The 23898-nt window shown below is 43.6% G+C and overlaps 2 protein-coding genes across 2 annotated transcripts in view; one reads left to right on the top strand and one right to left on the bottom strand.

The window, feature by feature from the left end:
* LOC119657160 (chitin deacetylase 1) overlaps positions 1-1790 on the top strand; it is a 94554-nt gene extending 92764 nt beyond the window's left edge. The window contains exon 8 of the mRNA XM_038063941.1: positions 1032-1790. Coding sequence (XP_037919869.1) covers positions 1032-1371 — 340 coding nt within the window. The 3' untranslated portion in view covers positions 1372-1790. The remainder of the gene's footprint in view (positions 1-1031) is intronic.
* Positions 1784-13805, bottom strand: LOC119657158 (glucose dehydrogenase [FAD, quinone]-like). Its single transcript, XM_038063940.1, has 3 exons — positions 13525-13805; positions 3402-3535; positions 1784-3345 (listed from the first exon to the last, which is right to left on the bottom strand). The coding sequence occupies exons 1-3, from the start codon at positions 13676-13678 to the stop codon at positions 1822-1824; spliced, it is 1812 nt and encodes a 603-aa protein (XP_037919868.1). The 5' UTR covers positions 13679-13805; the 3' UTR covers positions 1784-1821.
* Between the last annotated feature and the right edge of the window lie 10093 nt (positions 13806-23898).

Genomic DNA, 23898 nt, shown 5'->3' on the forward strand with positions numbered 1-23898 from the left:
CGCCAGAAATCAGTGCACCTTTTGCCAGGTTTACCACCATGTTAATTGCGTCCACCATAGAGTGGTCGCGTCGGAAACCAAACTGGCGTTCCGACAAACCATTGCTGGCTTCGACGCTCGGTACCTGGGGAGGGTCCTGGTAGGGTGACCTAATACCGGAGCGTCTATTTCGAAAAACGGATCTCGACCTGTTTCACGAACTGCCCAGTGAGTTCCGTCAGAAAGTGATTCAGCTTGTTGTCTCATTCACTAATAGACGCCATATTAAGTGTTCCTTTAGTGTTTCATATGAGCTCTGCTCCAACACGTCGAAGAAGAGCCCAATTGATCAGCGCATTGTACATAATGTTCCACAATAGTGGGCGCAGTACAGAGCTCTGCGGAATACCTGGAGAGATAACAAACATCCTGAGTCCTTCATCGGTGCTGAGCTAAAGACATTTTTCACTAGGGACTAGGAACTAGGCCTTCTGCTGGGGACTTTAGCAGCAACCTTTCATTGCGGCAGGACTACTCGTAAGTCACCCAAATAGACCGACTAATTGCCAACCTCGAAACCACGTGGAACCAAAATATATTTAATAAGTCACTTCCATGTTTCTGACTACAAGAGATTCTTCTTCCACCTAAGCGATCCTAAAGAAGAAGCATACAGTGACTCCATTGTCCAGTAAAATATCCCACTTTCATCAAGTGCTTCAACGATGACAGCTCCTGAATTCAATCGGAAGCGAATTTACATTTTGCGTTTGCACAGCATCCATAGTCGTTTTGTGCTGCTGTCGCCGGTTCATGCAAAAAATAAAGGACGAAAGATTGACTGAATGAGAACAAAACCGTCTAACCTTATTAGATATTTGACTTGGACTGACACGCACTTTCCTTCTTTCAATCAGCTTCATCTCACTGAATACCGTCTCATGTCCTTTGGTCTGCTAACAATATTGCAAGGAAATTATATTCCCATTCACATCTCCTCCTCCTGATATAATATTCACTTTCGCTTTTCATCCTTTTTCATCTCTTTTCAGACCTGACGTCTACGTCGTAACGGTCACCCAGGCACTAGGCTGGATGACGGATCCACACGAGACCCGAAATGTTAACAATCTGGATGCGTGGGATTGCAAGAAACAAGTGCCATCCACATCAAAACCATGCTCCAATAGTATATCATGTGCACTTGCCTTCAAGGTTCCTGAAGCCAACATCACGGATACACGTTACATGGAAACTTGTGCTGAATGTCCTAATCAGTATCCATGGCTGGGCGATGCCGAAGGAACAGGCATTTCCGGCCGGGACAATTACATTTATTCCGGATCGCCCTCCGGACAACAACAACAAGATCCACCGGAAAGTGAAGAATAAAGTCAACGTGTCCGGGATGCTGTCGGTCGGCCAACGGACAATGTGTCCGAAGCCGGTCGGCATCCTGACAGGCACAAGTAGCTCCTTTACACCGTGTTGAAAATTTTCACGCAAAAAGGACATTTGTGCCGGGATATGTTTTCTTTGTTGCTCATATTGTTGTTGTTGTGAGTTCTAGAGGCGACGATGCGTAAATTGATTCAATTTTATTATTATATTTTTCTTTTGTAAATTAAAAATGTCTGCCAATGTGAAAACATGTGAATGTCAGTAGATTCCATTTTTCCTTTCCTTTGAATATTGAATTTTTGATTTTTTTTTAAATTTAGTTATGTATATTTCCTGCTCAAAATCTTTTTGTACGATTGCACACAGACTAGTGTAAGATAAAATATTAGAAATAAATTTATAGTAAAATACGTTTGGCTATTTCCTTCAGTATCCTTTTTATTACTTCCAGCGGTTTTTAACAAAATCTACCCCTTTCTCGGCTAACATTATCACTGCAGGATTTATGTTGGCACTCACTTCAGTGGGCATTATACTTGCATCGATTACTCTCAACCCTTCCACTCCATGCACTTTGAGCTCGGGGTCGACAACAGCGGTCCTATCGGTCCTTGGTCCCATTTTCGCCGTACCTACCGCGTGATGGATGGTGCTTGACATATACCGCACATAGCATTGCCAATATTTGATGGTCTTATACCCATGCAAGTCGCATTCCGGAAGATTCACTTTTAGAAACTCTGCCTTAAGACCTCTAAAAGTTGGAGTATTTTCGAATTCCAGAAGCTTGTTGATACCTCGAACAATCGTCATTACATCCGAATCCTCCATCAAATCATTTGTAACAATTAGTGGATTTCTCTCATATTCACCGCTTTGAAGTCGAAGGTAACCTCTCGATTTAGGACGCAATAGAACAACGGAGACTGCCAAAAATCGATCGGATTCGTCAATTTGTTTGATAATACTTTCACGAATGTGCGACTTATAATCGAATCCAAATAACTTCGCATTGCCAATTGGTCCAAAAATTAGTTGAACATCTGGGTATTTACCGTCTCCGACAGTATCGATGAAACCTGCTACATCCAAACCAGCCATACCTAAGGGTCCATTCCGGTGCACCCATTGACTGTAGAACATATCCATAAAGTTAGAATTTAGCCCAAGCTTCTCGTCGTATTTCAGTTTTAAGTACAAATAGGCCCTGATATGATCCTGCAAGTTCTCGCCGACGGGAAGGTCCTTACGAACAGGAATATTCATTGAGCTTAGATGCATCTTAGGTCCGATACCCGACAGCATCAACAGTTTTGGTGTCTCAATTGTCCCGGCTGATACAATCACTTCTTTCCGGGCTAATGCCTTCAATTCATGCTTACCTTTGTATACAAAATCTACTCCCTCCGCTTTTAAGCCAGGACTAAGTTGAATTTTCCGTGCCATAGCATGCTTGATAATATGTAGATTAGGTTTTGGCTTACTCAAAAATGCTTTCGCGGTACTCATTCTTCTTCCATCCTTCAAGGTTCCATAAACTTTACCAAATCCTAAGAAATTTCCAGCTACAAAGTCGTCAACTTCTTTGTAACCCAACTCCTTTGCCGCTTGTACAATCAAATACTGATCAATTTTCGGTGATTGATATCCCTCAACATTCATTGGACCAGATGTTCCGTGAGCCCCAAAACGGTTGTCTCCAGTGAAGTTCTCAGTCTTCTGGAAATATTTCTGGATGCTATTCCATCCCCATGTCGGATTCCCTAGTTGTTCCCAAGTGTCATAATCGCGAGAATTACCACGAAGATGAGCCATGCCATTAATAGAGTGTGAACCGCCTAACACTTTGCCTTTGTTCCATGTGCAATATTCATTCTTAAGTGCCAAACAGGATAATCGATTCGGTTTCGTTGGGTACTTCCAATCGATTTCACTTCCCACAGTAGCGCCTACTAGCCCAGGGATCTAGAGATTAGCTTTTGTTAAATAGAGCTTATTTTTAAAAAAAAATAACTGAGTACCTCTGATTCTATCGGCGGATCTCCACCAGCTTCCAAAAGTAGAACTTTATGGTTGATATTTTCTGCTAATCGTCCTGCAACCACTGATCCTGCTGTTCCTGATCCGACAACAATGAAGTCGTAATCATTGAGGCCTGAATATTGGAAAGAAGCAACTCATAAATAATATGCTATCCCATATTAAAGAAATAAATATTATAATAAAAATACTCGGTGGCACAACAGTTCAAATAGATCTGGGCCTTGAAGCGTTTTAGAGCGCTTCATTCAAGACTTTGTGGGAGACAATTCGATCAGCATTACCCTCGTCCTTGATTCCCAGTAAATCAGGTGTGACAGATAGGCAGACAGATAAATTTGGAGTGGGTAACGATATCCGTCCATTTAATAGGCGTACTTCGCTTCCGAGAACCTCTGTTGCAAAAACATGGAAAGATGCCTCACGCGCTAGGGCATTCGCAGGTTGTTAGCAGTGGGGCGACTACAGCTGGTTAGGAAATGTTGTAGGAACTAGCGCTGGGCTCATTTAAGAGAGGCTTGACGAACCAGCAAACCCTGTCGAAGACTGCTCAAATACATCCCAAGGAAAAATAATATAAGATTCATAGAGAACATTAAGAACATAGTTGGAACCATTTGGATTCTGTATAATAATGCCGAAAACGAAAAAACGACATTGGTAAAGTTACGTTAAAGGTGGGTATCCGCGAGACCGTCAGGTATTTAAAAGAATCTTGGATACAATGAAGGAAATGCTAGGTATGCTAATCTCGGATGTAAGAAGTTCATCATCGTCAACGACGCAACAACCGGTATCCGGTCTAGGCCTGCCTTAGTAAGGAACTTCAGGCAAGTCCAACAATTCGCTATCCCTAGAAGCTATCTGGCATCCTGACCTGGGCCATCGCTCTATCTCAGGCAGGGTCTGCCTCGTTTTCTCTTTCTACCATAGATATTGCCCTTATAGACGTTCCGGTCTGAATCATCCTAATCCATATGGATTAAGTGACCCGCCCCCCGGCTTATGTAGGATACGCGGACGTTGTCACCATGTATTCCACCTTGCTTTCATTAAGTAGCCCAAGATCTCGTACCGATCGTCGCCTGCTCGATCTAGATGCTGGTAGACCGTATATCGCGGGTTGCCCTTCCCATAATGTCAATATGGGTGGACTTGAAGAGGATGGTGCCTCTTGCATTGACATCTGCATCGTGAATCAGTTTCTCCAATGCCAGGTTAAAGAGGACGTATGATAATGCGTCCCCTTGTCTTGTACCTGTTGAATGGCCTCGGGAGTGTTCCTGCTGCTTTATCAATCCTCGCACATTGATCGGGTTCAGCCTAGTCAGTCTTAGCAATTTCGTCGGCACACCGAATTCTCTCATGGGCGTGTACAGTTTTACCCTGGTTATGTTGTCATAGGCGGCTTTAAAGCCGATGAAAAGATGGTGAAACTGATGGCCATATTCAAATAGTTTTTCCATTGTTTCCCGCACAAAGAAAATCTTTTCTGTTGATGATTTGTCAGGAGTGAAGCCTCTTTGGTATGGGCCAATGATGTTCTGGGCATATGGGGCTATCCAGCCTAGCAAGATAGTGGAGAATATCTTATAGATGGTACCCCGGATCTCTGTCAGCTTTGGTTATTGCGGCATCCATTTCCCGCTTATAGATGTTACTGAGGGCTGTGTTGTAGATGGCTTCAGTGTTAACTCTCAGCTGATTGTCAGAGGGGATTTTAGGTGGTGTTGTTATTCGAGCCCGGAGCACTATAACAACGAGATAGTGATCCGAGTCTATGTTGGCCTCCCTATATTTTCTGACATTCATGGCTGAGAGAGGGCGACGTTCAATCCATACGTATTCCACCAACCAAATTGGTTGAAAGTGATCCCGTCTGCAGCGGTCCTCATTTTTTCGTGGACCGCATTCCGTGCAAACCAGTTACTTCCAACAATCATCTCATGCTATACTGCTCTCTGAATAATCCACAGTCCGTTACCATAGGTATCCTTATGTAAGGTATTGGAGACGACGTATCGCCTGAATATGGGTTCCGTCCCTACTTGGCTGGTAAAATCTCCATCTCTTATGTTTCTAAATTTGCTTCGCAAACGCAGAGTGCATAGCTGCTCGCTTATCCTTTCAAAGCCGATAACATCAGGTTTCATTTTTTGGTTGACTAATGAACCTACTCCGAGCACATGGTATGCTGAATGGCCACTATAATATACATTTGGTCTAGTGACTCTTCTCCAGTAAAGCGGTCTCTGTCCAACGCATCTTCTGCAACGCTATCGGATCAGCCTTATATTGAGACAGGGTATCAGTTAACTGCTTGGCAGCTCGTTCCATGAGAAAATATGCAAATCGTTATTCCGTTTTCGTTACCGGGTTGGCCGTTTTGTTGTCAATCCATTTCGAGGCTCATTTTGTGGGTTCGTAACAAGTTTTTTTCCATGTAGGATTGTTAACCCTTCCGAACCACCAGCCTGGAGGACCAGTTGGTACAATTTTTCCCGTTTTAAAGCGCAGCAGACTCGCTTTCAACCTTCTCCGCCTGTAGCTTTTCGTTGAGAAAGAGCCTCCAGCCGTCACCACGTTCAGGTGGAGATAGGGTTTGATAGTAAAGCTATTGATGTTGGTTCAGCAGACGTTTCTAAGGTTTTGTGCTGCATCATGGGTACCAATCCCCGTTTTGCCCAGGGACGAATACTGCCCTTTGACCACCCTAAGGGTATACTGCTCCAATAACTACCACAGGCGATTTCAGGAGACAATGAAATGTGCGTAATTATAGCCCTGAATGTTTGCATACGATATTTTCCGACATCACCTGTGCCTTTTCAAGGTTTTGCGGAAAAACAAAACCTTATTCGGTTTACTATCTGTCATACACACGTTTCTCAGAAACTGGTACGTCTATTTAGATGCAATTTAGTGAATATATTCAGATTACCAAATGCCAAGCATGTCATGAAAAGCTGACTTTGTGGGGAGTTTAAGGAGGGTCTCCTTATGCGCGAAGAGGGTATGCACATTTTTTCTCTCCTTATCATGACGTCGTTTTTGGATTTGTGCTGCTTTTATTGCTGAACTGCTGATGGGTTGAAGAATTATTTGAAAACCTATTCAATGACGATCAGGAAATCTAACCCGTCTACAGGATATCATTGGGTAGCTTTTTTACTCATTATTGGGATGTCCTCGCATTTTCTGGTGTTGACCAGAATTTGAGTTCCCTTCAATGTCATCGGCAATCGTGTAAGTCAATGATCACTGCGGTGTTGCTTTCGATAACTTCAACTTTGAAAAACTTGTCCGTTTTGCTGATCTGGCTCTGATAAGGCTGCAAAAATCGTTTCTTTGAACTGTCATTGCAGATGAAAACATCACTTGTTGTTTACCAGGTCCTAGAATACGAGGACTTGTTTGCCATCGTTTCGAATGCTCTGAATATTCGGAAATGTTGCCATTACTTCCTAGCCAAGTAAAGCGTGTATGCTTGGTCGGTATTGGATTACGTATAGAAGAATTCGACTGGAAGCCGTAATATTATAGTTAACTATACACCGTCTCCGTTGACGAGTGGTTCGCGCTGAGTAAAATAGCGCATAATAGTGGAGGAAGAATGTAAGCTTCTCGGGAAATCATAAGGAGAGCTAATACGTATTACGAAAAACCGGCTCTCAGGCGTGGTTAATGTAATAGGCCTATACATAGGGGTCTATGGACATCATATAATCGCTCCGTTAACCTGTCGATGAAAATGTTCGGCCATATCGTTACCTATTAGATGCTGTCCTGTGGTCCTGGGTTGCGCCAATCATGTGGCTAAGCTTTCGAAATTGGTTCAATAAAAACTGCTTTCCTTGTTCTGACCAGCTAGCGCAACTATAACATATATGCCTCTCTCAATAAGGAGTAGCTGTAAGATCGGCATACACAGCTCGAATTTAGATGATGGTCGCGTGATCATATTACAGGACACTTTAGTCCCTTGCAATGAAACTACACTTCCAATTATTGTAGTTGGTTTTGGCAGAAGGCTAAACTTAATTTTAGGTAGCGATTAAACGGTATCATTTTTTCTGGGATCGGGTGGTGGTTGAACCAATTGAATATTATTTCCAACGTTGGATGAAGCTGGCCCCTGGAATTATTTCAGACACGACTCAGTCTGACAGTGCATTGCAGCATTTTGATCACTAAGCTTTATTTAACCAATAAATGATTCCAACTCCTCGAGAAGTTTGCCTCGACAATCTCGAACCAGATTTCAGGACCGTAGGGACTGAATTCTAGAAATTACACTACGGTTGCTCATTGGTGTGTTACGTATACCTGGAAATTTAGAATTACTTCTGAACAGAGCAGTTTTTCTGTTGAATGTATTATGGCGTCGAGACCACCACTTTGAGAATCACTAGGTCTGACAGGTAAGTTGTCAGAAGGTTTTTTGAGTGAATTAAGTTTGCACTTTTGGAGTATATATAAAATGGGCTGACAACCCTACACGGAAAACCGATGTTACGAAGCCACGAAAGGAGCATCGGACAGGATGGACTTTACAACGACGAACCCGGCAACGACAACGGATTAACGATTTGCGCATTTCCTCATGGAACGTGCGCTCCCTGTACAGAGATAAAGCTGATGAGCAGCTAGCCGATACCCTATCCCAATATAGGGCTGATATAACAGCGTTACAAGAGATGCAATAGGCAGAGACCGGTTTCCTGGAGAAGAGCCGCTACACCATATATTTCAACCAAATTGACCACGTCTTGATCGAACGCCGCCACCTTTCACCCTTGATGAATGTCAGAACATATAGGCGGCCCAATATAGACTCGGATCACTATCTCGTTGGCATGGTGCTCCGAGCTAGAATAACAATACCACCTAGAATCCCCTCTGACAATCAGGTAAGAGTGAACACTGAAGCCATTCACAACACAACCCTCCGCGACACCTATAAGAGGGAAATGGATGCCGCAATAACCGCAGTCAACAGAGGACCTTGAGATGAAGCATCAACAAATGATATTCACAATCACCTGAAGAACGTTATCATGGATACGGCCACAAACATACTTGGCCCCAGCCGCAAAAGGAGTCGGAACGGCTGGTTTGACGATGAATGTAAGCTAGCAACGGAACGGAAGAATGCCGTATACCGAGTAATGTTGCATTCTCAAAGAACGCGGGCACGCGCAGAGACTTATCACCAACTCCGTCGAACGGAGAAGCGATTTCACAGACGGAAAAAGGAAGCCTGGGAGAACTAACAAATCTGTGAACTAGAAAAGTACAGGGAGCAACCGCACCAGGCACGCAAGTTTTACCAACAAGTCAGCAGGATGAAGCCTTATACACCTCGATGCTCATCCTGCCGAGACAAAGAGGGAAATCTGATTTCCGACAGAATGTGCATATTAGAGCGATGGGTTGAGTACTTTGATGAGCTACTGAACAACCAGAACATCGGCGAGTTGGAGGTCCCGCCAACTGAAGACGACGGACAAATACTGCCGCCACCAAGTTTAGGAGAAACAGTCCGTGCAATACATCGGCTAAAAAATCATAAGTCGCCAGGAGCCGATGGAATTACAGCCGAATTGGTTAAATATGGAGGCGACCAGTTAAACCAAGTGGTTCATCAACTTGTGCCTGACGATTGGCAACGAGGCATTATCTGTCTCATACATAAAACGGGAGATATCACATAGTGCAGCAATTAAAGAGGTATCACGTTGCTGAGTCCCATCAATAAAATAATCTCCACTATCTTGCTAGGTCGGATAGCCCCATACGCCCAGAACATCATTGGCCCATAGCAAAGAGGCTTCACTCCAGGCAAATCAGTAACAGATCACATTTTCTCTCTGCGGCAAACGATGGAAAAACTGTTGGAATATGGACAACAGTTGCACCACAGTTCATCGACTTTAAAGCCGCCTATGATAGCATAGCCAGGGTAAAATTGTACACGGCCATGACAGAATTCGGTATTCCGGCGAAATTAATAAGACTGACTAGGCTGACCCTGACCAATATGCGAGGCCAGATAAAAGCAGCAGGATCACTATCAAGACCATTCGACGTCAACAACGGTCTACGATAAGGGGATGCCCTATCATGCGTCCTCTTTAACCTGGCCCTCGAGAAAGTCATACGTGATGCTGAGGTAAATGCAAGTGGTACGATCCTCTTCAAGTCCACCCAACTACTGACCTATGCTGACGATATCGACATCATGGGAAGAACCACCCGAGACGTACAAACTGCCTTCATCCAGATCGAGCAGGCGGAACGAGATCTTGGGCTACACATCAATGAAGGCAAGACAAAATATATGGTGACAACGTCAGCACCGAAGACGAATCAGCCAACATCAAACCGCACTGATCAAACAGGAAGGATAAGGATGACCGTTGACAATTTCTCCGATAATAGCTACGATGATGAAATCCGCGCACGGTTGTTGTCAGCTAACATAGCCTATTTCAGCTTACAAAGACTGTTCCGCTCGAAACGTCTCACCATAGGGTCAAAGCTCTAACTGTACAAGACAATGATCTTGCCAGTCCTCATGGGTTCTTAGCAAGAAAAATTGCGAACACTTAGCCGCGTTTGAGAGAAGAATCTTCGGAAGAATTGTTGGCCCCCTAAATGAGGGTGGACGATTCCGTAGCCTACACAATTACGAAATCTATGAGCGATACCATGACCGTCCGGTTATGGATAAAATCCGGCTCAATAGGTTACGGTGGGCGGGTCACTTAATCCGTATGGATGAGGATGATCCCACCCGGAAAGTCTATAAGGGCAATATTTATGGTAGAAAAAGAAGACGAGGCAGACCCTGCCTAAGATGGAGCGATGGCCTAGGTTAGGACGCCAGACAGCTTTTAGGGATATCGAATTGGTGGACCTCGGCGCAAAACCGGGATGTCTGGAGTTCCTTATTAAGGCAGGCCTAGACCGGATACCGGTTGTTGCGCCGTTGATGATGATGATAAAATGGGACTTGTTTGACATTGTAATATTTACAGAAGAGGATTTCCGAATAGACGGCCTTCTTCATCGACCGGCTGCCGCATCTAACCTCCAAACAATTAAGTAACCCTTAAGGAGAAGTAGTTGTTAAGTAGAGTAGTTAAGTCGGCTAATGTTTCAGGTAAGTAGCTGAAAGCACTAGTAATTAGAGCCACCACAGTTTAACAGTTGTCAGTTTTCCTGTAAAGTTCGCCTGGAAAATATTTACTATTTCAAACTGTGATAACTAGTATGTATAGATACGTCAGACGGGTTCTTGGGTGAGTAAGGCAGAAACAAAAGGTCGGAAGTATAGAAAAGTGATGACTGAAAGGGTCCTGAATCCACATTCAGTTTCTGATAATCCCCATAGTTAACAAAAAAAAATGAATCAGCCTGGGTGAGGTTAGACGCGAACTAAGTGGTTTCGATCTTCATATTTCGTAACGATGTATATAAATAAATGAGAGCAACCAACAATTGGCTACTACTTACAATACTGGATGATGGGGATGATTATTGGATGGGATGATTATTGGTTTCAAATCATATCATAGTATCTGATGATTGAATTTAGAGAGTCTTGATGATTTCTTACGTTAATAATTATCCACTGAGTCAACTGTACGGAAAAATTAACTTTGATTAGAGTGGCACTACAGAGGATGAAACATATTTGTCAACAGTGGGTGAAAGACGGAGAGGAAGAAGGAGAATTTCGCCGAGAAAATATCCTCGGAAATAATAATTATTAGAAAGTTCATCACGGAGAATATATCTATCCTGAGAGTCGGCATTATAAAAAGCTAATCAGAAAGAGAATGCAATTAAGGTAAGGTAGTAAATTGTGAAGGGCAACCGCTGCCGACACTGTCACCAATTGTCATCCTGCTAGATAAATGGACCCATCCTTGTTATCAATAGCCAGGCACTTCGATTTTCCTGGCAGATAAACAAATCTTAACGTATCAGTGGCCAACCGGATTTTCTCGATTAGGAAATGCTGGAAAAGATGATCGAAAGGCACAACAAATATCATTTTAAGGTACATCCTATTAGGATCTCCGTCGGCGGAGCCACTTATGGTTCGGATAACCTTTCTCATGCAAGACCATACGAATCAAAATCAAAAATGCTCCCAAAGGGTCCAAAAGGACAGACTTATCTGCTTCCATTACCGTTGTTTCTAGTGTGCATCCAGAATGACAAATTTGTGGGTGAGATTATTATTATTATTCTGTTAAGGGAAAGTCGCACCGCGTCCTTGAAGAACAATTATGCCCCTTTTACTGGTTACAGTGTACCTATTGATCATAGTATCTCAAGCAGGCCTGTAACCGTTAGGAACTTTAGTATGTTCCCCACTTCCAGATCTTTCAGCTTTGCATCTGGTATTAAGTGTTCTCCCAGATGTCTCGACCTACTTTACACAAGTGCCGGACACTGTCCCAGGACGTGTATAGAGGTTTCGTCGTCCTCCTCATAAAACCTGCAGGCTGTGTCCGTAGATATCCCTAGCTTCCCTAGTTGATAGTTCAGCCGACAATGACCAATGAGAATTCCGACTATGATTCGGAGGTTCTTTTTGGTGAGGTTTAAGCAATCCTTTGTGCGCATGGGTCCGTATCCCCCAATAAGCACCCTGGACTGCTCCATCCCTGGTAGACCCGTCCAGTATAGTTCCCTCAACCGTTTCTCTTCATTTCTTAGATTCATAGCCATGAAACCGTTCCACATGATTTCACAGAAGGGTTCTGGCCCGTGTAAAGGCGTCCCTGCTCCCTTCTTGGCTAGTTCATCCGCTGCCTCGTTGTCTTCCAACCCAGCATGGCCTGGAACCCAAAGTATCCAGACCTTGTTGGACGAGCCGAGTGTATTCAGTCTCTCAGGGCATTCCCATACCAGTTTAGAGTTCACCTGGTTGCACCTAAGTGCCTTGATCGCTGCTTGGCAATCGGTGAGAATAGCTATGTTCTGCCCCCTGTAGTTCCTTTGCAGATTAAAGGAGGCACATTTGTCTATGGCGTATATTTCCGCCTGGAATATGCTAGTGTACCTGCCCATTGGCTCAAAGTACATTTTCCTTGGACCAATGACACCGGCACCCGCTCCCTCTGCTGTGAGGGATCCGTCCGCCAAGTAATCAGTTGCTGGTTTAAGCCGTATGTTGCAGCCATGTTCTCCCAGTTTGCCTTGTTACTCCAACGTGTTTCAAACTTCTTATCGAAGTGAAACCTCGCTGTCATGTTATTCCCTTGGTATTAGTAATTCGGGATACCGCCTAGAAAGAATATCAATCTTCCTTCAATTTAGGCAGCTCCCCGCCTCACTCATACTACCGGGCATCCTGAATATCTCCTTGCCTGCATCTGTATGTGCAGATGGAGAGTAGTTAACCCCAGAAGCACCTCCAGGGATGCCGTTGGGCATGTCCTCATTGCCCCACTGATACACACGCAAGCCAGCCTTTGGAGCTTATGTAATTCCCTGGCCTGTGAGTTCGGTTCTTTCTGCCCAGATTACCCCTCCATAGGTAATCATTGGCCTTGCTACTACTACAGTATATATCCAAAGTAGTATCTTCAGGCTGCAACCCCATTTTTTTCTTGCTATGAATCTGCAAGTCATCAGAGCCGTGGGTGAGATGATTGCACGCCTAACCAGCCTGGAGGCAATCTTAAGTATTAGACATAAGATGCAAAGAAGGGTAGACAGACACTTACTTATACTAATCCAAGTAGAGGTGAATTAAATAAGTTTGCTATGTTTTCCTCAGTTAGATCCCCGAAGTCTCGTAAATATCTTACTGCTACACGGAGAATCAACCTGAAGTTCATAGACCTAGTGGCGCTTCTCAAGTTCTTGGATTTGTTCATGATAAAAGAAACATCTCGGTTCGCAATTAACGGTGTTGCACTTAGTTAAAAACGGGTTTGCATCGCCTCTCCAGTTGTGAGTTCCATTTAGTTTCCTCTATTTTTTCCGATTCTGGGTTCTATTCTTAGCCAAAGTAATCGAAAAAAGGTATCTGGTGCCCGAAACGAAATAGCACTTTTCACTGTCTCACTAAACAAAAATTACCATATTTCAACGCGGTCTCTCCATAATCTGGTGGCCAACTATCTGGAGTAGTTAAACTACAATGAAAGGTCAATATTGTAGAAAGGAATGTGTTGACCAAATTATTCGCGGGTCCAAGGCTTCTTGCCGCACAGGTTGGCTCAATATAATTCATTTTATGTTGCTACTTTTGACTGAATTTGGTTCCCGATCCGACACAATTCACTCTAGAAGATTTAAGAATAAAACAAGGAAGAAGTGTTAAAGACGCACAACCGATCACAGAAAGCAAAAAAATTAAACTGAACCAAAATAAATGACTCCCAAGTCAGGCCTAAGAACTTATATAAGCAAATCAGAACTCTGGTCTAAAAAACAAATAAAACAAGCAGCCAAGGAGCTTTAAGGTTTTGTATGAAACTTGATCCCTTGTCTGTCTGTTTTCTTGTATTCGGTAATGGTTCACCAGTTCTCATGATATTTAGTGGAAAACTAGAAACTATGATGTATGAAAAGTACAGACCGCGAATCTAGGCAGATCTACAGGTCCTTCCACCATTCCCATCTCTTATCAAATGAAATGGATATTAGTACTATTATGCGTTTTGGGGATGGGCTTTGAAATCAAGTTAAATTCGATCTGGTCTCTGACTTCGTTCACATGCATTAAATGTAGTTTCATTGCCAGTCTCATCATTACTATATAGTATTCAAGGTTATGGCGAGGTCTGTTGTAAATGTAAAATCGCTCCACTCTGGAGTACCACTGTACAACAATATCACATCTAAATGGACGTGGTGACATATGGAAAAGATTACGTGCTGGAATTTGTAGTCACATACTTACTAAAATACTTTTATAAAGAGCTGATCGCCCGTATCTGAAATTCATTTTTTTGAGACTCTTTTCTTCTATCATCTCATTTTGTAGTAAAACCAAATTGTCTTAAATTGGAAGTTGATCCTGTTGTTAATTAAAATAGCATCATTTGCCCTTTAGCGTTTAGAAACATCTACTACTCAGGAAAATAAATAAAACAAAAACCCCATTTGCTTCCACCAAATTATTTACTATAGTCCTACTGTATACTGATATATCGGGAACCACTTGCTGCCCGCCAAGTGGTCATCTGAAGAGGATGATGATAAGAGCTGGATTGTTCAGTTTATTTTTCTATTCGTTTGGTCGATTAAAGCCCTGTGAATATATGGGATGCTTCTGTATCTACTTCAAACACTTTTCATGAAATTGTTTAGGCTCTAAAAACCCGAGAATAGGGTTTCGCATACCATAAAGAATCTAGACTCCCCAAAGGAAAACATATTATGCAAAAAATCATATCTTCACAAATTCTACAGATCCGTGACAAACCACAGAACCTCAAATAAATACAAAAAGATACATCAGCCAGGTAATTTGCATACCAACAGTGAGAACGTTCTGTCATTTACTCAAGAATTACAGAAACGTACGTAAGCCACCCATAAGCCGGTTTGAGCCTTTTCATCTTTTGTGGCATAAGTTCGTTGTACTTTTTATTGTTGTCTTTAGACTCCTACGCATGACCCAGTTTTGCTGCTTCGTTTCGGTTTTGAACGAAATTGACAATTACTTAAGGTTTCTTATGGGAGCTTATTTTTTTTCTGCTGTTTGTTTAGACCCCCTGATGGGAAGTTCATATATGTGTTTTGATTTTATGATAATTTTTTAAATTAAATTCATCAAATATCACAAAAGTTCCCAAGAGTGCGTTAAAAAATCTTAGAATACAAGATATGGTTGTAGATACTGTGTATTTACGTTAAATATACATTTCGCCCTTTTGGTAAAAGTATTGTACTCTATTAGAATGATTTTCTAATTCTAATTTATATTGATTCCTGAATTCATGAAAGGGTGCTCAAAGAGTAGTATAGGTCCCAGGACGAAATGTGGATTGGTGCCCACGATGGAGCATAAAACCTGGGAAACGCCTGCTGAACCAACACCAACAGCTCTACTACCAAACCCTATCTCCACCTCCACGTGATGACCGCTGGGAGCTCTTTCTTAACGAAAAGCTGCAGACGGAGAAGGATGAAGGCGAGTCTCCCGCGCCAGAAACGGGACAAATTGTACCAACTGGTCCTCCAGGTTGGGTGCTGAGTAGGGCTGACAACTCTACAGGGAAAACAACTTGTTACGAAGCCACAACAGGAACCTCAGATTGGACGGATTCTTTCTTTTTCTCCAGCCTTTGTCTCGTTCACAAGCTGGCTCGTCGGCTCGTCGTGATCGCTTCGCCATTTGGCTCTATCGAATGCCTGATCTGGGTGCAATCTCGAGGCTTTCAAATCCCCATCTAGCGTATCAAGCCACCGTTGTTTAGGTCTGCCTTTTGGTCGTTTACCATCGACTTCGATGTTCAGACCAATCTTGGCAAGTGAATTCTCGTTGACACGAATTGCGTGACCATACCACCGAAGACACCTCTCTCGCAACTTTTCCACGATCGGTGCAATCCCATAACGATCCCGGATATTCTCATTTCGGATGTGATCTAAACGTGTGACACCACTAGTCCAACGTAGCATCTTCGTCTCCATTACCGCAAGACGCCATTCATTGTCTTTTATAGTCGGCTAACACTCAGAACCATAGAGAGCGACTGGACGGACGACATTGCGGTAAATTTTAGATTTGAGACGTTCGTTGATATGTCGATCACAAAGAACACCAGTTGTGGAACGCCACTTCATCCAGGTTCCAAATCAGTTCTCCATTGGCTGATAGCGTTGACCCGAGGTATTTAAATCGCTCAGTTCTGGGCAGATGACTGCTACTGACAGTGATTGTGCCTGTTCCATGGGGATCGGTCGTCAAAAATTCAGTTTTGTTTAAATTGAATCTGAGACCGTGTTGCATGAGGCGATTATTCCATTTTTGAACAAGTTGCTCGAGATCATTTTTGCTATCAGATGCTAGGAAAACATCATCTGCATTAAGCAGTGTGTAGGGCGCTGGACGTTGGATATCCCATGTGACGGTGTCCATAACAAGAACAAAAAGGAGTGGTGAGAGGGCGCTTCCTTGATGAACACCAACAGAGACACGAAGCGGTTTTGATACACCCGCCACACTTCGAACTTTACTTTTCGGATCGTGGTAGAGCAATTGTACCCAGCTCACGAGTTCTTCTGGCACGAAGTGTTGTCGTAAAGCATACCAGATGAGTTCGTGTGGTACACGGTCAAACGCTTTCTTTAAACCCAGAAAGGCAATGTAAAGAGGGCGACGCTTCTCACGGTGTTTCTCCATGAGTAACCGCGCAGCGTGTATTGCGTCAGTAGTTCCGCAGTTCTTGACAAATCCAGCTTGATTCACGGTTATTTCAACGATTTCGCGAATACGGTTGTCAAGAATGGGTTCAAAAATCTTCATAGTGTGGGAAAGTAACCGGATCAGACGGAACATTCTGCTGGACTACCTTTCTTTTTCCATATTGAAACAGTGGTACTTTCTTGCCAGTCAGATGGTGTTCTTCCTTCCTGAATAACCCGGTCAAAAAAATTCACTGAGCCACAGTGTTGGGTCCCAGCTCTTCGCTTTCCAGAGCTCAGATGCGATGTCGTCAGGTCCTGTTGCTTTCCCCGATTTCATTTGTTTTATTGCCTCCTCGATTTCAGTTGTGCTGACTGGTGGAACTGCTCCAAATGTCGCCAATGACTGTGGAAATGGAGGATGAGCAAATTCTTCAGTTGAAATTTGTTCGAAGTATTCTCGCCATCTATCCGTTCCGGCTCGACGGTTGGTAAACAAAATACCGTTCTTGTCATTAACGCAACAGAAGTGTTCGATATCCTGTGTGCGTTCTTTGCGGCTTTTAGCAAGTCGATACAGATCTCTCTCGCCATCCCGAGTGTCCAGTTTATCGTAAAGATTTTTGAAATGGTTCGCTCGGATGACAGCGGCCGCTTTCTTTGCTTCCCGGTTGGCATTCTTATAAATTTGCCAATTAGCAGGTGTTTTATCGTCGAGAAATTTGTGGTAGAGGCGTTTCTTTTCACGGACCTTCATTTCAACGTCATCATTCCAAAGCCAAGTATCTCGGTTGATGTACCGCTTACCTGGCTTCGTGACCCCGAGGTTTGCAGAGGCCGCTTTATGGATCGTGTCTTTCATTTGATTCCATAATTCTTCCACATTCGTAATGGTCGGCAATCGTATGAGTGAGAGCGTTTCTTCTTTCTTCTCACCAAATCGCCATCATTTAATGCACGGCGGGCCAGTGCGTTCCTCATGCTGTTTTATCGGTGGCTTAATTCGCAGGATGGCAATCAACGGCCGATGTTGAGGTGCGATGGTCTCATAGGGAACGACTTTGCAATCAGTGACAGTGGTAAAATGTTGGCGTCTTATGAGACTATAGTCGATTTGCGTTCTACTGTTCCCACTATAAAATGTAGAAAGATGAGGCAATCGTTTGATGAACCATGTATTCATGAGTACAAGGTCATGGGTGTCCGCAAAATCGATTATTACACAACGACAAACCCGGCAACGACAACAAAATAACGATTTGCGAATTTTCTCATGGAACGTGCGCTCCCTGTACAGACCAAATGCTGCTGAGCAGCTAGCCGGTACCCTGTCCCAATATAGGGCTGATATAATAGCGTTACAGAAGATGCGTTGGACAGGCACCGATTTCCTGGAGAAGAGTCGCTACACCATATATTATAGTGGCCATCCAGCAAACCATGTGCTCGGAGTAGGTTTCTTAGTTAGCCAAAAAATGAAACCTGTTGTTATCGGCTTTGAAAACATAAGCGAGGAGACTACAAAGTCAGAGAAGGATATATTCTACGAGGCAGTAGAATGAACCCTCGAAGCCTGTCCCAGATGTGATATCAAAATCATACTTGGGATTTTAACAGCCAAGTAGGGAAGGAGCCCGTGTTCAGGCGATACGTTGGGTCAACTAGCTTACACCAAAATACTAATGATAACGGACTGCGGATTATTCAATTAGTAGTATCACACGAAATGGTTGTTGAAAGTACTTGGTTTGCGCGGAAAACAGTCCACAAACGAACGTAGGCCTCTCCAGACGGTACCACTTTCAACCAAATTGACTACGTCTTGATCGAAGGCCGCCACCTCTCAGCCTTAATGAATGTCAGATCATATAAGGAGGCCAATATAGACTCGGATCACTATTATGGTGCGCCGAGCTCGAATAACAACACCACCCAGCCACCTGACAATCAGGTGAGAGTTAACACTGAATCCATCCACAACATAGCACCTATAAGAGGCAAATGGATGCGCAGTCAACAGAGGACCTGGAAATGAAGCATCAACAAATGATCTTCCCAACCTGGCATTGACCCTTCCACTAATAATGAACGTTATGAATTTGTAGAGGGCTGGTAAGCAAGTAATCGGTCTTGTGTCTGCGGGATCCTGCACCGTATCCTTCTTAGGGATAAGATATGTAATCCCCGCAGTGAGGAAGGGTGAAAATTCCTCCGGCCGACTCATGACCTGATTTATACTGTGTGCCAACCGACTGTGTACGATGGTAAGTTTCTTATACCAGAAATTTTGCACCCGATCCAGACCTGGGCCCCTCCAGTTCTTCGAGCTTTTTATGGCTCGTCAAACTTCCTTTTTGGTAACATCCGCAAAATTCATGCCAGGCGTATTGGCATGGCGGGTTCCTTCGGCGTTGATCCACTGGGCATACTCAGCATGCGGGGCGGGTAACCATGTTGAATTTTTGAATGAATATTCTCGCCATTCAATCCAAGAATATCTGCAGCCATTTTGAGCCACAGTACTACACAAAGCAAACGTGAATCAGAGACTGATGAATTTTTCGCTATCCTCACAAAGGAAACCGTCAGCAATTATTTTGTTTCTGTAATTTTTCCTTCTAAGGACCTTCTACCTTAAAGTCAGCTGTTAAAATGGAGAACCAGATTTCAGCGTCTCGTCTTGAAGAGCCCTTAGTATTGAAACAAACTCGAAACATTTATGGTCGCCACCTTTTATTCATTTTTTTAAGCAATGAAACTATTGTTTTACTTAGATACTGGAAGAACTTACAGGGCCTTCTTTGGCCCTATCATCATAATCAACGGCGTAACAACCGGTATCCGGTCTAGACACTCTAGGAACTCCAGACATCCCGGTTTTGCGCCGAGGTGCACCAATTCGATATCCATAAAAGCTGTCTGGTATCCTGACCTACGCCATCGCTCCTTCTCAGGCAGGGTGTTCCTCGTCTTCTTTTTCTACCATAGAAACTGCCCTTATAGACTTTTTCGGACTGCATCATCCTCATCCATACGAATTAAGTGACAAGTCCACCGCAACCTATTGAGCCGAATTTTATTCACAACCGGGCGATCATGGCATCGCTTATAGATTTCGTCTTGATGTAAGCTACGGAATCGTCCATCCTCATGTAAGAGCCCAAAATTCTTCGGAGGATTTTTCTCTCGAACGCGGTCAAGAGTTCGCAATTCTTCCTGTTAAGAACCCAAGTCTCCGAGGAATACGTCAGGACTGGCAAGATGATAGTCTTGTACAGTAAGTGCTTTGACCCTATGGTGAGAAGTTTCGAGCGGAACAGTTTTTGTAAGTTGAAATAGGCTCTGTTGGCTACCAACAATAGTGCGTGGATTTCATCATAGTAGCTGTTATCGGTTGTGATTTTCGACCCTAAATAGGACAAATTATCAACGGTCCTATCATTATTGTTCTCGTTCGACCAGTGCAGTTTGATGTTGTTGGTTGGTTGATTTTTGGTGTTGATGTTCCACCATATATTTTATCTTGCCTTCATTAATATGCAACCCAAAATCTCGCGATCCCTGCTCTATCTGGATGAAGGCAGTTTGTACGTCTCGAGTTGCTCCTCTCATGATATCGATATCGTCAGTATAGGCCAGTAGCTGTGTGGACTTAAAGAGGATCGTAGCCCTTGCATTTACCTCACCCTCACGGATTGCTTTCTCAAGGGCCAGGTTAAAGAGGACGCATTATAGGGCATCCCCTTGTCTTAGACCGTTGTTGATGTAGAATGATCTTCAGAGTGATCCTGCTGCTTTTATCTGACCTCACCCATTGGTCAAAGTCAGCCTAGTCAGTCTTATCAATTTCGTCGGGATACCGAATTCTCTCATGGCCGTGTACAGTCAATGAAAAGATGGTGCAACTGATGTCCATATTCCAACAGTTTTTCCATCGCTTGCCGCAGAGAGAAAATCTGATCTGTTGCTGATTTGCCTGGAGTGAAACCTCTTTGGTATGGGCCAATAATGTTCTGGGCTTATGGGGCTATCCGACCTAGCAAGATAGTGGAGAATATCTTATAGATGGTACTCAGCAACGTGATACTTCTATAATTGCTGCATTATGTGATATCTCCCTTTTTATGTATGAGACACATAATGTTTCTTTGCCAGTCGTCAGGCATTGATTCGCTGTCCCACACCTTGAGCACAAGTTCTCTTGGAGTTCTCTTGGAGACTTATGATTTTTAAGCCGATGAATTGCACAGACTGTTTCTTCTATACTCGGTGGTGGCAGTGTTTGTCCGTCTTTAGTTGGCGGGACTTCAAACTCGCCGATGTTCTGGTTGTTCAGTAGTTCACCAAAATACTCAACCCATCGCTCCAATATGCCCATTCTGTCGGAAATCAGATTTCCCTCTTTGTCTCGGCAGGATGAACATCGAGGTGTATAAGGCTTCATCCTGCTGACTTCTTGGTAAAACTTGCGTGCCTGGTGCGATTGCTCCCTGTACTTTTCTAGTTCACGGACCTGTTGGTTCTCCCAGGCTTCCTTTTCCTTTCTGTGAAGTCGCTTCAACGGAGTTCGTGATAAGTCTCCGCGGGTGCCCGCGTTCTTTGAGAATGCAACATTACTCGCTATGCGGCATTCTTCCGTTCCATTGCTAGCTTACATTCATCGTCAAACCAGCCGTTCTGACTCTTTTTGCGGCTGGGGAAAAGTATGTTTGTGGCCGCATTTATGATAACGTTCTTCAGGTGGTTATGAAGATTATTTGTTGATGCTTCATCTCCAGGATCTCTGTTGACTGCAGTTATTGCGGTATCTATTTCCCTCTTATAGGTGTTGCGAAGAGCTGTGCTGTGAATGGCTTCATTGTTAACTCTCACCTGATTGTCAGAGGGGATTCTGAGTGGTGTTCGAGATAATGATCTAAGTCTAAATTGGCCCCCCTATAATTTCTGACGTTCATCTAGGCTGAGAGATGGTGGCGTTCGACTAAAACGTGGTCAATTTGGTTGAGAGTGGTACCGTCTGGAGAAGACCACGTTTGTTTGTGGACAGCTTTCCGCGCAAACCAGGTACTTCCAACAACCATTTTGACTGGCATTGCTAATTGAATAATCCGCTGTTCGTTATCATTTGTATTTTAGTGTAAGCTATGGGAGCCAACGTATCGCCTGAATATGGACTCCGTCCCTACTTGGCTGTTAAAATCCCAAGTATGATTATGATATCACATCTGGGACAGGCTTCAAGGGTTCGTTTGACTGCCTCATAGAATGTATCCTCGTCCGACTCTGTAGTCTCCTCTGTAGGGGCGTGAACGTTTATGAGGCTTGCATTTCTAAATTTGCCTCGCAGCGCAGAGTGCATAGCCGTTCGCTTATGTTTTCAAAGCCGATAGCAGCAGGTTTCATTAGTTGGCTAACTAAGAAACCTACTCTGAGCACATGGTTTACTGGATGGCCACTATAGTATATGGTGTGGTGGCTCTTCTCCAGGAAACCGGTCCCTGTCCAACGCATTCCCTACAACGCTGTTACATCAACCCTATATTGAGATTGGGTATCGGCTAGCTGTTTGGCAGCACCATTTCTGTAAAGGAAAAGCACGCTCCATGAGAAAATGCGCAAATCGTTATTCTGTTGTTGTTGTTCGCCGTTGTGTTGTCAGTCCAGTCCGAGGCTCCGGTCGTAGCTTCGTAACAAGTTGTTTTCCATGTATGGTTGTCAGCCCTATCAAACCTCCAACCTGGAGGACCAGTTGGTACAATTTGTTTCGTTTTTAGGCGGGGAAGAGTCGCCTTCATCCTTCTTCGGCTACAGCTTTTCCTTAAGAAAGAGCTCCCAGCGGTGGAGGTGGAGGTGGAGATAGGGTTTGGTAGTGGAGCTGCTGGTCTTGGCGTTTGCCAGGTCTTATGCTCAATCGTGGGTACCAATCGATGTTTCACCGTGGGACCTATACTACCCTTTGGCCACCGGACAATAAATTGCCTCGACCAGTAGGTCTTCCATCCGTGGTGGTTGATGGTATAACCCGCCAAAAGGTCAAAAAACGAAAAATCACGTGTTGTTGAACAGCTCACGTCTGGTGCCCGGTATTACCTTGTTGTCCCTAACGACTCATTCACTATAGTCAAAGCAATTTCTTGGATGTCATTCCTATAAGTAGTGCGAAAGTAGCGTGCCTTGCATCATAGCCCTTATGCTGCAGTACACCTGGTTACCTTCAGAAGTAAATTATCTAAAGGGGAGCCGCTGAAATATAATACGACATCGTTGCAATCGTTGCATCAAGAAAATAAATTCGGCTCCTATCTAGGAAGTAGCATTGGACAACGCTGTAAACTGAAGAGGGTGGAGTAAGCATATCGGCTAATCGCAATAAGGGTGGTCCGAGTATCTAACAACATCGGGAAAGGCAGTATTCGTTATCATTGGAATGAACGCTTTGAATCTTTCAGCGTATTATCTCTACTAGATAAGTGCGGTTGATTCGTCTGTAGTGATTGTGGACTTCCCAAAGGAAACTAGGAACTAATTATATGGAAGAGATAATTCGAGAAAATGCTGTTGGATCTTTAGAGCGGTCGCACATGTTGCGAAATTGGTTGAGCCAAGACGTGGTGAATTATGTATGATTTACCACCTGACAAAGTTTCTTCCAAGACACGATGGTTATAGGAGAACCGAGGACCTGCAGAACAATAAAGAAGGCGGCTGAGCGACGCAGTCATATTGGCGCACTCCAGAAAAGGCTTCAAAAACATAGCAAGCCTTGAAAACACAGAAATTTAAGTAAAACCGGCATTTCGTCCCCTTCCAAGATGAAGGGAACGTCGTCAACAAAGATCTCTCGTTTGGAGAAGAAACATTTATATTACTTCAACTAATTAAATTAAGTGGAGAAATACCTCATACAAATTAGACAAGAGTACTTGGAAAATATGCAATTGCGAAAAGAAGGAATCAGTTGTGTGTAAAGTGCACTTTCCCACAGTCGTAATGCAGCCTATTGTAGAATTATCCCCCAGCCCCCAGAAATGACGACAGTGGTTGCATTGTCACATGGAAACAGCTCATATCATGAATTATGCATACAATGGAACG

This window comes from Hermetia illucens, chromosome 5 (genome assembly GCF_905115235.1).
Source record: "Hermetia illucens chromosome 5, iHerIll2.2.curated.20191125, whole genome shotgun sequence".
NCBI classification, from domain to species: domain Eukaryota; kingdom Metazoa; phylum Arthropoda; class Insecta; order Diptera; family Stratiomyidae; genus Hermetia; species Hermetia illucens.

Excerpts from the sequence above, each read along its gene's own strand:
- LOC119657158 (XM_038063940.1), bottom strand. The coding sequence starts at position 13,678 with ATGAATTATATTGAGCCAACCTGTGCGGCAAGAAGCCTTGGACCCGCG. Across the intron at positions 3,536-13,524 it reads AGAGACCGCGTTGAAATATG|GCCTCAATGATTACGACTTC; the intron begins GTAATTTTTGTT and ends TCCAATATTCAG. Across the intron at positions 3,346-3,401 it reads ATCCGCCGATAGAATCAGAG|ATCCCTGGGCTAGTAGGCGC; the intron begins GTACTCAGTTAT and ends GCTAATCTCTAG.